The 15,885-nt window shown below is 45.6% G+C and overlaps 1 protein-coding gene across 20 annotated transcripts in view; it reads left to right on the top strand.

Annotated features, from left to right (window-relative positions):
- UBE3B (ubiquitin protein ligase E3B) overlaps positions 1-15,885 on the top strand; it is a 59,515-nt gene that overhangs the window by 724 nt on the left and 42,906 nt on the right. For 4 of the 20 annotated variants that reach the window (XR_002338835.1, XM_005670735.3, XM_021073730.1 and 1 more), the window contains exons 2-9: positions 3,980-4,082; positions 5,322-5,503; positions 5,662-5,782; positions 7,429-7,488; positions 7,908-8,012; positions 9,505-9,601; positions 11,437-11,522; positions 13,407-13,489. Coding sequence is in view for 19 of the 20 variants with exons in the window: in XM_005670735.3 (XP_005670792.1) it covers positions 5,343-5,503; positions 5,662-5,782; positions 7,429-7,488; positions 7,908-8,012; positions 9,505-9,601; positions 11,437-11,522; positions 13,407-13,489 (713 nt within the window). In the remaining variant the exon portion in view is untranslated. Of the gene's footprint in view, positions 1-1,325; positions 1,396-1,539; positions 1,573-3,979; positions 4,083-5,321; positions 5,504-5,661; positions 5,783-7,428; positions 7,489-7,907; positions 8,013-9,504; positions 9,602-11,436; positions 11,523-13,406; positions 13,490-15,885 lie in introns of all 20 variants that reach the window. The other 16 variants (XM_005670731.3, XM_013982966.2, XM_013982963.2 and 13 more) reach the window with 7 other exon arrangements.

Genomic DNA, 15,885 nt, shown 5'->3' with positions numbered 1-15,885 from the left:
GTAAATTCCCTCTCCTCTCTGAGCCTTACTTTCCAACTCTGTAAAATGGAATAATGAGCTCGTGCCACAGAGGGTGATGTGTAATTCAAATTTTAGTACTGTGCCTGACACTCGGCTCTCAATAAAAGCAGCTGGTGTTAATGATATCAATAAAGAAAAACTTGGTAGTGATCTAACTTAGCCCCACAGGCAGCCTTACATTCTCGACTTTTCTTTGCCTTCTGTGAATAGGGGGTCCCTGGGTCTTCGGTATTTCACTTAAAATAAATGATCCTTTGGAGTTAGGAGTGGATTCAAATTCAGGGACCTAGAGAGCTCTGGCAAGACATGTCCCTTCTCTGTGTGAAGGTGGGATTGAAGATAGCCTGCAGGGGAGTTCCCGGTGTGGCGAAGTGGTTAATGAATCCGACTAGGAACCATGAGGTTGCAGGTTCGATCCCTGCCCTTGCTCAGTGGGTTAATGATCCAGCGTTGCTGTGAGCTGTGGTGTAGGCCGCAGATGCGGCTTGGATCCCCTGGTGTCTACAGCTCCAATTAGACCCCTGGCCTGGGAACCTCCATATGCTGTGGGAGCAGCCCAAGAAGTAGCAAAAAAAGACCAAAAAAAAAAAAAAATAGCCTGCACCTACATAGGTTGTAGCCTTCAATAAATGATAGCTATTACTATTAACAGTCCTGTTGCTTATTCTTAAGAAAATTAGACTCTTGAGATCTGATAGAGCTTTTGGAAAAACAGAAGGTGGTTAAATATCTATAGATGTCTGATACATGGTCCACTCTTAACAGATGGTTATGGTCATTCAACCTGGCTGGCCAGTCGTTTCCACCATGAGTGGAGAATTCTCTAGGTCTTGGGCAGCAGTTGGTATTTATGGTGTTTCACCTTTGGACAATACTGCTGAAGTGTCATGCTCTTTCACGGTTCTCTATCATGTTGGCCTCACCCAGCAGAGACTGATTTTGAACAGTCTTATGGCAATGTAGAAGTAGAAAAGAGTCCTGTCTTAGTATTAAAATCTTGACTCTGTCCCTTACTAATGGTCTAACCTGGACTGTGGGAGATAGTAAATGATCTCAAAGGGTTGTTCTTTCTTACAGGAGATCACAAAGAAAGGACTTGACAGGGCAGTGGGTACTCAGTATGTTTCTTTTGGCTTTTCAGACCATCTTGGTTATCACCAATCCCTTGTTACCTAATCTTTCACCGTTGTCGCCCTAACTGGATTGTAAAGTTCTTAAGGACAATACAATAAAGCTCACTTACATGCCATCTGCTTTCAGATAGATACTCCTTATGAATATTTTCCTTTTAATTCTAATAACAGTGTCCTGGATGACTAAATCGAGATACAAGAGGGGCAAATTTTCATCTAATCCTTTTAGTAACTCTAGGAGGTAGGTACCATTATTATCCTCAATTTATAGATAAGGAAACTGGGGCCTAGAGAGGATAGGTAACTTGGCCAAATGACATAGAATCAGAACTAAAAGAACCAAGGGCTACCTGATCTGATTCAAGGCTTTTTCTGCTACACACAGCCTTTCCTTTGATCTTCCAGGACATTTATCAGAGTAAGTACTTGATAAATACTTCTGATGTGTTTCTATTTGATTGTTGCACCGTAATAGACATTATGTCAGTAGAGGAGGTGAATAAGAAAGAATTCAAAAAACTGCAAAGTATAGACCATTATGAGGTGTAAACAGAAACCACTATATAGTGTTGCTGAGGGGATGATAACCTTGAAGAAGGGATCTTATCGTGCCCGGCCCCCTGGGAGAAGTGAATGTTTGGAGATAGTGTTACAGCTATGTAGTCATAGTTTGCATACAACCTCCTGTTTTTCTCTTGGGAAGAGGCTCCCTCTTCCGTCCTCCCACCCTAACCCACCCCCCGTGAGGGACTATCTCCGTGTTAAGGAAAGAGTATGACTTGGGCTAGTTCGTCTGTAGGTCTCAGGAGCTTGAAGCTGTTACCCAATCTAAACAGAGCCAGAGGTTCATAGCCCAAGTGACAGAACTGGTGAGTCTTAGTGTACCCAGGGATAGGAAAAACTCCTCACTGGTGACCATTATTCCCTACCCAGAGAACCAGAGTCACTGTACGGATGGGGGCCTCTGCTGAAGAGTTTAAAAAAGGAAAACCTTTTGTGTCTATAAAAATGACACGTCAGGTAGACTTCCTGACAGTGTGCTCCATCAGCCCTCGATAGGTACTTGGTGTGTATCTCCTTCTGTCCTCACAGTCAGCCTCTAAGCTGATTAACAGATAAGGCAGAACAGCTCTGCGATACCTCCCTGCAGTACGTGGCAGAGTTAGGGGCCACTCCAGCTCCATGTGACTCCAAAGCACAGGGGCCTTTCACAGTGCCTTGTCACCTCGCCATGTGCCTTCTGTGGAGAATTCAGGAAACAGGTAGTTAGAGAAGCAAAATGCCCACAGTTCCACTATCTCAAAACAACCATTCTTTTTTTTTTAAATTGAAGAACTGTTTAATCGAAGTATTATTGATATACAGTATAATGCATGTGTTACGGGTATATAGGAGTTCCTTGTGGCACGGTAAGTTAAGGATCCAGCATTGGTACTGCTGTCGCTTGGGATTGCTGCTGTGGTGCAGGTTCAGTCCCTGGCCTGGGAACTACCACAAAACTGCCCCCTCAAAAAAAGAGTTGCAAAAAAAAAAAAAAAAAAAGAGTTGCAGGTGTACAATTGTGATTCACAATTTTTAAACATAATACTGCACTTACAGTTATTGTAAAATATTGGTTATACTATGTTGTAACATATATCCTTTTTATTTATTTTTTTGACAGCTGCACCTGTAGCGTATGGAAGTTCCTGGGCCAGGGGTTGAATCAGAGCTGCAGCGGCAGACCTCCACCACAGCCGCAGCAATGCGAGATCCAAGCTGTGTCTGTGACCTACAGTGCATCTTGTGGCAACACCTAATCCTTAGTTCACTCAGTGAGGCCAGGGATCGAAGCTGCATTTTCAGATTCATCAGGTCCTTAACCCACTGAACCACAATGGGAACTCCTGTACCATATATCCTTATGGCTTATTTTATACCTTATAGTTTGTACCTCTAAACCCCCTACCCCTCTATTGCCTCTTCCTCCTTCCTCTCCCCGTTGATAGCCATTGTTTGTTCTCTATATCTGTGAGTCTGCTTCTTTTTTGATATATTCACTAGTTAAAACAACCATTCTTTATGGTGGTGTTTTTTTCCCCCGTTTTGTATCTACATACGCATATGCCTTTTTCTTTTTCATTATGTAATTGGGATCACGTTGGTTCGTAACCAGCCCCTTTTTCATTTCTTAGGCATAAACATTTTTCCAACTTGCTAAAAATGTCAAACAATTTTCAATGGTCTTTTTTATTACCATGTTTTTTAAATTGAAGTACAGCTCACTTACAACATTGTGTTAGCTTCAGGTGTACTCAGTGGCTTTTTAACATTCCATCCCCTCTTATTCTTGGTTGCTGTCACAAAGCACATACAGTTTTAACTGAGCGACTTCTTTGAGCTCATTTTCATCCTATTCCCTTTAAACTCTGTGGACTAGGGAGATGCATCTCCCATTTAGGTCCAACATTAACTAAAGACACAGGTTCTTTTGTTTTTGCTTTTTTCAAAATGGAGCATTTTTATTTTTCTCAGTGAAAAAGATATAGAATGCCATACCTGCACAACTTAATCCTGGAGTTCCCGGGTGGCTCAGCAGGTTAAGGATCCAGCATTGTCACTGGTGTGGCTCAGGTTGCTGTGGTGACATGGGTTTGATCCGTGGCCTGGGAACTTTCACATGCTGCAGATGTAGTCAAAAACAAACAAACCTAAATCTAAGTCTGGATTTTTTTTTTTCTTCTGCTTCTGCCAGAGAAGGCGAGCTCCTCTGAAGTGGGAAGCTGCCCTCGGCCGTGAGTCCTGTGCAAGATCACTAATGATTACCTGGCCTTTTTGCGTCACAGGCAGGTCCTCAGCTGAGCGCTCCAGACTTCCACTGCTGGGGCAGAGTGAACGATCCAGAAGACCACTGCCTTTCTCTCACCTGTCTTCTCACGCTCCCTCCAGGTGAACATTTTGACATACTCTTACCTGTACTTAGTCACGGTTTGCTTGCAACCTCCTATTTTCCTGCTGGGAAGAGTCTCCCTCTTCTGCTTCCTCTCCACCACCTCCTATGAGGGTTTGTCTCCTTGTTCATTTGTCTTGAGAATTACTGATGGAAAAGCCTTGTATAACAGGTGCGGTGGGTCAGTGTTGAACAAGGGCCACAGAGGTGTCCCTCATCATATTGATGGTGGGGGAGCCTCACGTGAGCGTTTCATTCTTAAATATTTTCATGGGGGTGCTGCTTTGAGTGAAGTAACCTGGTAAAGAGAAGTTTCTCCAGAAGTCTGGATTTCGGAGTAGTTCATTTCAGTGCTTGTGTCAGCTGGGCTGATTATATATTTTGGATAGAATGACAAAGTTGTCAAGCTTCTAAATACATCACCTCAGTGTGCGAGGCTCTGTGGACCAGTACTGTGTGCTTTTGGCTAGCAGCCAAAGCCATCCCTTTGGGAAAAGACAGTTACTGGTGATTTAGATTAAAATGTAGTGGATAATTTAGAGCCTCCACCCATGGATGGGAACAATTCTGCTCTAAAATTTTCATCGGCCCTTGGGAGGCTGAGAACAGTAAGTACCGCAGAATAAGTTATACTTAAAACCAAACGTATTCGATTTAAAGGCTTGTCTCACATTCTGGAAGCATGTACCTTTGGCTTTTTTATTATTTCAATGGCCCTTTAGAAAAAATGAAAGGGTTCTTTTGTGCTGGTAAGTATCAATAAATATTTGTTGGGTGAATGGATAAGATAATGATGACAGTAAATAATTATGTTTAATGTTTTTCCCTTAAGTCTTTACTTGGCAAAATAAAAGTTGATTGCTCAGTGAAATATTCTTTGACTTGAGAATGCCTGTTTTGAATTAGAGCTTTATGGATGGAATCGATTCATGTTTTGTTTATTCATGGAGTGATTACAGAGCCTGTAACCTATGCCAGGCACTGGGTTCTTTCTCTTAAGAAAATGTAATTATTTAGTACAGGAAAAAGCATTGCTGGTCTGAGCGGTTGCCTGAGAGGAGCCAGCAGGATGTTGGGACCTGTGCCAGGAGAGCTCTTAGCCCTTTGGAGAGTGCTGGGGGTCCTGAGCGGCCCTTTGCTGTGGCCCAAGTCCCTTCCTGCCCTTTGCTCCTGAGCCCCTTCCCTTGAGTGTTTTTCATACAATGATCTACCTCAGCCACTTGCCATTTTCCTTGCAGGGCTCGTGCAAGTTTGCAGACATGTTCACCGTTTCTCAGACCTCGAGGGCATGGTTCATTGATCGAGCCCGTCAGGCTCGAGAGGAAAGGCTGGTGCAGAAAGAGCGGGAGCGGGCAGCCGTGGACATTCAGGCCCATGTGCGGAGTTTTCTCTGTCGGCGTCGACTGCAAAGAGAAATCAGGTAGGTGTCAGGAACTCCTTAGTGATTTTCTTTGCTCCCAATTAATAGCCCCCCCAACCAAAAAAAAAAGATTGCTATTCTCTTACAGTTCTTAAATAGCCTTCCAGCTGCTGTGAGCTCCTCATTTGAAATGTCTTTTTTCCTCTTTCCCTCCCTAGGAGAGAAATTGATGAGTTTTTAAAAGCAGATGACTCTGGGTCCAGTAAAAGAAGTGCACTTTGTATTTTTAAGATTGCCAGGAAACTGCTGTTCTTGTTCAGAATTAAAGAGGATAATGAGGTAAAGTAATAGCAAACATACACCTTGCTTACCATATGTCGTTTTTTTATAAGTGGTTGCTAAATATTAATTCATTTAGTCCTTAGAGCAACTATGAGACAGGTTCTGTTACCCCCACATCCTGCCCCTTTTGTTTTCTTGGAACCTGTTTTATAGGAATCACACCCTGTGCTGGGGAATATCGTGATTTTTTTCACATTGACTGTTACAAGCACTTGTCCTCAGCTGCAGGCAGGAGCCAGACAGGTTAGGCAGATGAAGGAACAAGCTACTCTTGAGTCGTAGTAAATGGTAACGGATGGGCAGCAGTGGTGAGGACCCTGGAGGAAGAGCTGGGCTGTGGACTGCCCTCCAAAAGGGTGGCTACACCTCAGCTCCAGCCAGTGGTAGACAGAAACTCGTTTATTTATTTATTTATTTATTTATTTTTGCTTTTTAGGGCCACACCTGCGGCATATGGAAGTTCCAAGGCTAGGAATTGAATCAGAGCTACAGCTGCCAGCCTACACCACAGGCACAGCAATGCAGGATCCAAGCCGCATAGTATCTTAGACCCATACTACAGTTCACAGCAACACTGGATCCTTAACCCCCTGAGTGAGGCCAGGGATCAAACCTGCATCCTCATGGATCCTAGTTGGATTTGTTAACTGCTAAGCCATGAAGGGCACGCCCAGGCACTGATTTTTTTTTTTTTTTTTTTTTTTTTTGAGGAGACAATGGATATCTTTGATACTCAGTTTTCTACTTTGTAAAAGTTGGTGGCTAATTTGAAATTTCTTCTAAAATCTACAAACCAGATAAAACATAGTAGTTGTACATTTGGAATTAGAGCGATCAGCCTAGAAAGTACAATTCCAGGGAAGCAGCTGGTTATCTGTCACAATACTAAGGACATCACTTATCCGTGCCTCTGTGTTATGGGGGCTTAGGCATCCATTACTACTCAGCTTTACACTGTGCCAGACCCTCTTCTGGGCACTGGGGTCCAAGAAAGAAACAGGATGGGCAAGGTCTCTGCCCTGGAGGAGCCAGCAACCCAGCAGGAGAGGGAGGAGGACGCCAGCAGGGAACATGCAGCCATGCAGAAGAGGACAGGCAGGTGCCCTGAGGTGACCCCCGTTTACAGAGGAGACTGACCACAGCTCCATATGGCAGGGCAGCAGCCAGGGCCACCCTACTTCTAAGGGTGGGTCCCCAGCTGGTATAGCCAGAGTATAACCCAGGTTCCAGTTTCCACTTTTACTGCTTTTGCATTTTAAGATCAAAGTAATGATATGACAGTCTGTGAGGCAAAAGTCAGTATCCAAAGTGCTTACAAATGGCTGAACACAATTAGGAGGCAGCTACTAGTCTGCAGGAATCCAGGCCCAGTTTATCAGATTGATCTAGTTTTTCCGAAGGGAATCCCAACCCGTCACACATGTAGCACCCCTCCAGCCTGTGAGCCACCAGTTTGAGCGCCTCTCCTTGGCCCCTCTGATCCTTGGTCTCCACATCTGCAAGTGGGAATTAAATAGGATCCCAGTGGGAGTCAGCTGCCATCGCCCCCACACACACATACCAGGGGCCTACCGAACATTTGCTGCTTTCCCATTTCTCCATTCACTGTGGGGGTTTATAATGTCCATTCTGCCTTTCTGCAGAGATTTGAGAAGTTGTGTCGCTGCATCCTGAGCAGCATGGAGGCTGAGAACGAACCGAAGGTGAGTGGGGTGGGAGCTGGAAGGTCTCCCATGAGCCCTCAAATGGGCCGATTTGGCTCTGCAAGTTCCTGGTGAATGTTCTGACTTGGTTGTATGTGACTCTGCCAGTGTTCACACCATATACAAATCAGAAGTGGAGCAAAACATTAACAAAATATAACCGATGTCCTTAGCCTCCGCATCATCCAGGAAGCTGTTTTCTGCTCTTGCCTCATACTCAGCATGGGACAGTCCTTTCCCAGGCTATTTTATCTTTGGGTTTAGTGTTAAAATAAGTTCTATTTGCTGCTTATTTATCCATTCCTCCTCCTGCCTTATCTGGCTCTGGACCTAGCTAGTTGGTCCCATTCCAGTAGCTGGCATGTATGTCATTTGATCCCTGTGACCGCCCATTACATTTCTCTTTGTCCTGCTTGTAGGTATGGTACGTGTCCCTGGCTCTTTCCAAGGATCTCACCCTCCTGTGGATTAAACAGATCAAAGACATTTTGTGGTATTGCTGTGAGTTTCTTAAGCAGCTCAAGGTAAAAAAATAATAACAAAGCTGTAAGTGTATCCTACCCCCTTGAGACCTGTAGAGTATATTTTTTTCAGAGTCCTCATAGGTTATCCCTTTGTGATCTATCAGTTGGAGTCTAGTAAAGAACTCCTGGAGCCCCTGGTCCCAGAGAGCGCGAGTTAGATGCTGTTATCAACCTGAGCCCTTCTTCCATGAACAGCATTTGGAATATTGACCTGCATGCAGCACAGTCTTGATGCCAGGGAATCTGTCTAGAACGATTTTGCTATAGTGGATACTTCATAGTTCACATTATTGGATTAGTCAGTCCTCTTGCTGCAGGGCAGAAGCCCACCATGAATGCAGCTGGTAATACATACAAGCTAAGCAAGAAAGACAGTATTTTGTCACAGAGTATATTCTCCAGCGCAGCAGCTGGGACCACCAGAGCCAAGGCTTCTGGATTTTCTCTCGTTCCCTTTTCTCGTCTGTGTTCCCTTCTGGAACTACCTTGTCCTCTCCTCCGTAATCATGATAGCTGGTGGTTCTGGCTTCTCATCCTTACTCTGTTTTGACTGAAGAGCAAAGGGAAGCCTCCCCCCACCAGTTCAGAAATCTGGAAAGACTCATAAAGGTCCAGTGGAATCCTGGTCTCAACCCTGAGTCACAGTCACAGTGGCAAGACAGGTAGGGTAGTGCCACCACCACCAGCCCCACCTGGTCGGGTACCCCCTCTTCTGTTACACAAAGGTGGGCAGGAGCCATTTCCACTCTGCACAGCAGGAGGGAGAAGTTTCAGGGCCAAAGCTTGGCAAGGATGCAGGTAGTGACTGAGCAATGGAGCAGATGTTCCCAGAGCCCCCAGTGATGCATTCCCAGACATGTCTCTCTAGGGGCATTTGTAAATAGCTCTCTTGGCCTTGACTGAGCAGCAGCATGAATTATAATCATGATTGCAATAATAGCCAGTATTATATGGTGTTATCTGTGTGTCAGGCACTGTACTTTGTGCTTTATATAAGTTGATCTTAATTTCTCACAACTCAGTGAAGAAAGAAAGTGTTCTTCTCTTTAGTGAACAGAGGAGGATGCTGAAGTACAGAGAGGTTAAGAAACTTACCCAAGATCACACAGCTAGAAGTTCTAAAGCCAGAAGTCTGAGCCCACAGTCCTTATTATGTTCAGTTGCATTTCTTCTCTGTTGCTCCAGTGCACGTACACACATACATGCATGTATTAAAGCCTAAATGCATACAGATAGCAAGCCAGCCCTGGTCATCTTGTTTTCGAAGACTTCTCAATTCTCCATCCCAAGAGTATTTCAGATTCTGTGGTCAGGCATAGTGTGCTGAAATCCCTGTTATTTCATTCCTAAAGTGGTCATTCCCAAGAGGAATAGAATAAAGACTGACTGATAATCCTGACTCATTTGTTCATTTGCTTGCTATAAAATGGCTGTTTCACTGTCTTGGACTGAAGGACGAGTGTGTTAATCTTACTCTCTTTATTGTTTCTAGCCTGAAATTTTACAAGACTCCAAACTCATCACACTGTACCTCACAATGCTTGTCACCTTCACAGACACTTCAACATGGAAAATTCTCCGGGGAAAAGGTCTGTGGGACTCACTTAAAAATCTTTCCTAAGTAGTATTTCCGTACAGAGTTTGGGGACCTTTTCATCTTTTCAAGAAGTCATTTGCCACCACAAGCCTGAGGAAAGGCCCTAGGACATACACACGGAGATGCCTTTGGCACGTCCCGTCCCACTGCACCGTAGTATCCAGAATATGGTCAGGGTAGTTCCCATCGTGGCGCAGTGGTTAACGAATCCGACTAGGAACCATGAGTTTGCGGGTTCAATCCCTGGCCTTGCTCAGTGGGTTAAGGATCCAGTGTTGCCGTGAGCTGTGGTGTAGGTTGCAGACACTGCTTAGATCCTGTGTTGCTGTGGCTCTGGTGTAGGCTGGCAGCTGTAGTTCCAATTAGACCCCTAGCCTGAGAACCTCCATATGCCACGGCAGTGGCCCTAGAAAAGGCAAAAAGATGAAACAAACAAACAGAATATGGTCAAGACTGTGGGCTCCACCGTCCCTTCTCAGAATTTATGTCTGAAGGCACAGTCGTTCTGATCTCAGTTAACTCCCACAGCACCTCAGCCTCCAAGTGGTAAGGCCTCACTTAAGCCTCATCATTTCATTTGAAGAATCTTTGGTAGCAAAATAATTCTATTTTACCCATAAGTTGCTTGTGGTAAAGCCGCTTCCTCCCCGAATGTTTTCTCAGCCCTGTGTGTTTCATGAAGTGAGCTTCATCCATTCCACCAGTAGCCTGCTCTGTTCCAAGGGCTGTGCAGGCACTTGAGAGCCGGTAAAGGTCATGTCCTCTGGGGCTTTAGGTGCTGAACCACTGTGTCCACCTCCCCTCTCTCCCAACACTTGAGTCTGGGGTGGTGGGGTGAGGTGGGACAAACATTGCAGAGAAGCCGTATACATGTGTGTGAATGTGAGTCGTATATGTGGGTATGTACACGTGACAGCAGCGTGACAGGTGGTGCTTGGGCGGAAGAGCGCAGGAAAGAAGCGAATTCAGTGGAGTGGGGAGGCCTTGCCTTGTCTGGGGCTCAGGCTTTCCTGAAGAAGTCATGTCAGGGCTGAGAGCTGGAGGGAGAGGGAGAGGGAGAGTTAGCCAAGAGCAGAGGAGGAACAGAGCCTTGAACCCAAGGGAACTGCATGTGCAAAGGCTCCGGGCCAGGAAGGAGGGTTTGTTTAAGACATGATCCTGGACTCTGGGGCGGATTTAAAATGGTGTGTTCTGGAGTTCCCGTCATGGCGAAGTGGTTAACGAATCCGACTAGGAAGCATGAGGTTTCGGGTTCGGTCCCTGCCCTTGCTCAGTGGGTTAACGATCCGGCTCCGGCGTTGCCGTGATGTAGGTTGCAGACGCGGCTCAGATCCCGCGTTGCTGTGGCTCTGGCGTAGGCGGGGGCTACAGCTCCGATTCGACCCCTAGCCTGGGAACCTCCATATGCCGCGGGAGCGGCCCAAAGAAATAGCAAAAGGACAAAAAAAATAAATAAAATAAAATAAAATAAAATGGTGTGTTCTGGGCCCTGCCAGGTTGTACCCAGTGGGGAGAGGAGGTGCCACAGGGAGTAAAGTGCCTCGGTGGGCATTAGAGAAGGTACTACAGGAGCTTGGAAGCCTGGGGTGTTACTTACGGGAAATGTCAAGACCCTTCACCTAAGAGGTGACCCTTGAACCAGGCCTCCAGGAGAGAGAATTCCGGAGATGTGGGTCTCCCTGAACCCCAGTACCAGACCTGTGGGCGGCAGGGAGGCCAGCCAGAGGGGCTCTTGTTTCCTTCCAGCCATGGGCCTGGGGCACAGAAACCATTTACATTAGGGCTAGAGATTTTTTTTTTTTTCTCAGACTTTTTGTCTTCATTTAGGTGAGAGTCTTCGACCAGCCATGAACCACATTTGTGCAAATATAATGGGCCATCTCAACCAGCATGGATTTTATTCTGTACTTCAGGTCTGTGACCCCCACCCCTATCCGTGACTCATGCTGCAGTACCTGCACTTGGGTTGTTACATCTGGTGTCAGCATACCTGCTGGCCTCCTCACGGGAGCACTTTCTACAGGACTGGTTTAAGGCCTAGTGCCCTCCCCAAACCCTCCATCCCCGCCACCTTGAGACCCTTGTGGTTTGTGTAAAGGGAGGACAATGACTGGGATCCCTTTATTGCACTACATTTTTGGCTCAATGATGGGATAATGTAGTCACTTGAAATTTAAACGTGGGAAAGCCTCAGAGCTCCTTCTTGGTTGGTGTCTAGAATTAAGTTTCAAGGTCTGGGTTCTTAAACCACCTTCCATCCACACTGCATGTTACTATGCCAGTTCATATATCTGGGGAATCACCAGAAAGCTAACTAATCACTGTTTAAAAGTACTTTGGGGAGTTCCCATCTTGGCGCAGCAGAAACGAATCCGATTAGGAACCATGAGGTTGCAGGTTTGATCCCTGGCCTTGCACAGTGGGTTAGGGATTCGGCGTTGCGGTGAGCTGTGGTGTAAGTCAAAGACGCGGCTCAGATCTGGCATTGCTGTGACTCTGGCGTAGGACAGCAGCAACAGCTCCAATTAGACCCCTAGCCTGGGAACCTCCATATGCCACAGGTGCAGCCCTAAAAAGACCCCCCCCAAAAAAGTACTTTGGGATTCTCGAATTTGAGAAATGACATCGATTTAGTCTGCCTGGTACTAAGTGGGCTCTTTCCTGGTTTGGTTTCATTTTATCTCACAGCAGCCCTGCAAAGTGGGGTGGCAGCCAGAGGTGAATTATCAATGATTCCTTTTAGTGGAAGCTTCTACTTGATACCATAACTCTGAACTGCTAGTAAAAAAGTGGAGATTTTGGAGTTCCTCCTGTGGTGCAGTGGCTTGAGTATCCAACTGCAGTAATTCAGGTGTCTGTGGAGGTACGGGTTCAATCCCTGGCCCAGTGCAGTGGCATAGGTCACAGCTGCAGCTTAGATTCAGTCCCTGGCTGGGAATTTCCATATGCCACAGGTGTGGCCATAAAAATAAAAAAAAAAAAAAGTTGAGATTTAAAATCTTGTATTTGAGAGTTCCCGTCATGGCTCAGTGGTTAACCAATCCTTCTAGGAACCATGAAGTTGTGGGTTCGATACCTGGCCTTGCTCAGTGGGTTAAGGATCTGGCGTTGCATGAGCTGTGGTATAGGTCACAGATGCAGCTCGGATCCTGCGTTGCTGTGGCTCTGGTGTAAGCCAGCGGCTACAGCTCCAATTAGACCCCTAGCCTGGGAACCTCCATATGCTGCAGGAGCAGCCCTAGAAAGGCAAAAAGACTAAATAAATAAATAAATAGAATGTTTTTTTTTTAAATAAATAAATAAAATCTTGTGTTCTTTGTTAAAAGCTGTTAATTTTTTAAACTATTATTTTTGAAAAAACTGAGTGTAATATTTAAATTAAAGAGTGATTTAACGAACTTCTATCCACATTATTTTTCTTTCATTTTTAAAAAACATTGCAACAGGTTTTTTTGTCGTTGTTTTGTTTTGTTTTGTTTTACTTTTTAGGGCCACACCCTCAGCATATGGAAGTTCCCGGGCTAGTGGTCAAATTGGAGCTGCAGCTGCCAGCCTGTGCCACACAGGATCCAAGCCACGTCTGCGACCTACACCATGGCTCATGGTTAACTGACTGAGTGAGGCCGGGGATTGAACCCATGTCTTCACAGATACTATTTGGGTTTGTAAGCTGCTGAGCCACAATGGGACCTCCCTCAACACAACTTTTTATCTGAAGTATTCATTGTACATTTTTTTATGTACAAATGAATATAAAGTTGGTATCACCCCCTGACCAGTTACAGTTTTCTTTTCAGGTATTGTTAACCCGTGGCCTGGCGAGACCCCGGCCTTGTCTGTCCAAAGGCACTTTAACAGCAGCCTTTTCTCTAGCATTGCGGTAAGTAGAGAACTGTTGCAGAGGGTTGGTGTACTCCTGAAGGCCTCCTGTCTTGCTTTCCTTTTGTTACTTAGCTTAGGTATAGGTTTTCCTACTTTGTTAGAATTTAAAGCAAGTGTTGTTCTTGGGGAAAATGACACATCTCTGACTGCTCTGCTGCTGCTGCTGCTTTTTTTCCATTTGTCTGTTTGTTTGTTTGTGTTTTCTAGGGCTGCACCCATGGCATAAGGAGGTTCCCAGGCTAGGGGTCAAATCTGAGCTGCAGCTGTCGGCTTACACCACAGCCACGGCAACGTGAGATCTGAGCCGCATCTGTGACCTGCACCACAGCCTACAGCAACACCAGATCCTTAACCCCCTGAGTGGGGTCAGGGATCGAACCTGTGTCCTCCTGGATGCTAGTCACATTCGTTTCCACTGAGCCATGATGGGAACTCCTAACTGCTCTACTTCTTAATCTTCCATCTGTACCTCTGAGTACTTTTGCATCATGATTTGAGGGAAGCTATTCAAACTGAATTGCTTTTATTCTTTAGGGGGCCAAGATAGAATCATTTTGTCTTTTGAGCTTTTAAGTGGCAAAATAAAGGAAATGTAAGAGTTGGAAGAGGCCCCAGCAAAGGGCAGGGCAAAAGGATTAAAGGAATAGTGTTGAGAACACAGGTTTAAGACAGTAGAATGCAGAGGACCAGACAGGAGGGTATATTCACCTTCCCGTCATCACTTCAGAGAGATGTAAAATGCTTAAGAAGCTCAACATTTCCTGAGAGAAATCCTACCAGCAAATCAAGGAACCACCAAGTGTAAATAGCTGTGCTCGTTGATGGGTCCAGAACATTCTTAACCTGTTGAGAGGAATAATAACGTGGGGAGTTGTTAATAAAATAGCTTGATAATCTTAGATAATCTTAATCCCCAAGATAATGTCTAACTTGAGAAAGAAGGAGTGTTGTGGTCAAACCAGCTTGGTAAGGCTGCCTATCTGCCCCCTCCTGCTAATTCACAGGGCACCATCCTGCTGAAAGCTGACAGGTCCTGCGCTAGGAAAACCTTTGGGCTTGTTTAACCTCATGTTGGCCCAAACATACCTGAACATGGAATATTCTCACCTTAGTTTTAGATGGTGGACGTTACTATCCTGTAGAGTCATTTTCCGTGGAACACCAGTTTGCAGTCTGATGGTCTAGATGATAGGTTGGCAGACCTTTTCTGTAAAAGGCCAGCTAATGAGTATTTTCGGTTCTGTGGGCCACACAGTTTCTGTCACAGCTACTCTGGCACTGTAGCCGCCACGCAGCCATAGACAGTGCATACACAAATGAGAATGGCTGTGTGTTCCAATAAAACTTATTTACAGAAATAGGCAGGTGGGCAGAAATTGGCCTGTGGCCTTAGTTTGGCAGCGCCTGGTCGAGACTGTGCTTTCCACTAACCACTAGCCACATGGGGCTATTTAAATGGAAATATATTAAAATTAAATAAAATTAAGAATTCAGTTCCTTGGTTGCATTAGCCACATTTCAAGTGCTGAGGGAGGGGCCGAATGTGACTAGTGACACCCACATTAGGCAGCACAAATGAGGAACATTTCCATTGTCACAGAAGGTTCCGTTGTACAAGGCAGGTCTACAGCAGCACTGTCCAGTGGAAATATAATGATTTCCCTTTGTGGCTCAGGGTAGCGAACCCGACTAGGATCCATGAGGTTGCGGGTTCAATCCGTGGCCTTGCTTAGTGGGTTAAGCATCCGGCATTGCTGTGAGCTGTGATGTAGGTCACAGGCGAGGCTTGGATCCTGAGTTGCTGTGGCTGTGGCTTAGGCTGGCAGCTGCAGCTCCAATTCAACCACTAAGCCTGAGAATACAGCCCTTAAAAAAAAAAATACAGCCCTTAAAAAAAAAAAAAAAAAAAAAGAATACAGCCCTTTAAAAAAAAAAAAAAGAAAAGAACAGAACAGGAGAGCTCCTGCTGTAGTACAGCAAGTTTAGAATCCAGCATTGTCTCTGTGGTGGTGCGGGTTCAGTCCCCGGCCCTGCACAGTGGGTAAAGAATCCAGCTTTGGAGTTCCCGTCATGGCGCAGTGGTTAACAAATCCGACTAAGAACCATGAGGTGGGTTCGATCCCTGGCCTTGCTCAGTGGGTTAACGATCTGGCGTTGCCGTGAGCTGTGGTGTAGGTTGCAGACGCGGCTCGGATCCTGCGTTGCTGTGGCTCTGGCGTAGGCTGGTGGCTACAGCTCCGATTCAACCCCTAGCCTGGGAACCTCCATATGCCACAGGAGCGGCCCAAGAAATGGTAAAAAGACAGACAAAAAAAAAGAAAAAAGAAAAAAATCTGGCTTTGCTGCTGTGGCTCAGATTCAATCCCCGGCCTGGGAACCTCCATATGCTGTGGG

This window comes from Sus scrofa, chromosome 14 (assembly GCF_000003025.6).
Source record: "Sus scrofa isolate TJ Tabasco breed Duroc chromosome 14, Sscrofa11.1, whole genome shotgun sequence".
Classification (NCBI taxonomy): domain Eukaryota; kingdom Metazoa; phylum Chordata; class Mammalia; order Artiodactyla; family Suidae; genus Sus; species Sus scrofa.
This window is presented reverse-complemented; position numbering and strand designations above follow the sequence as displayed.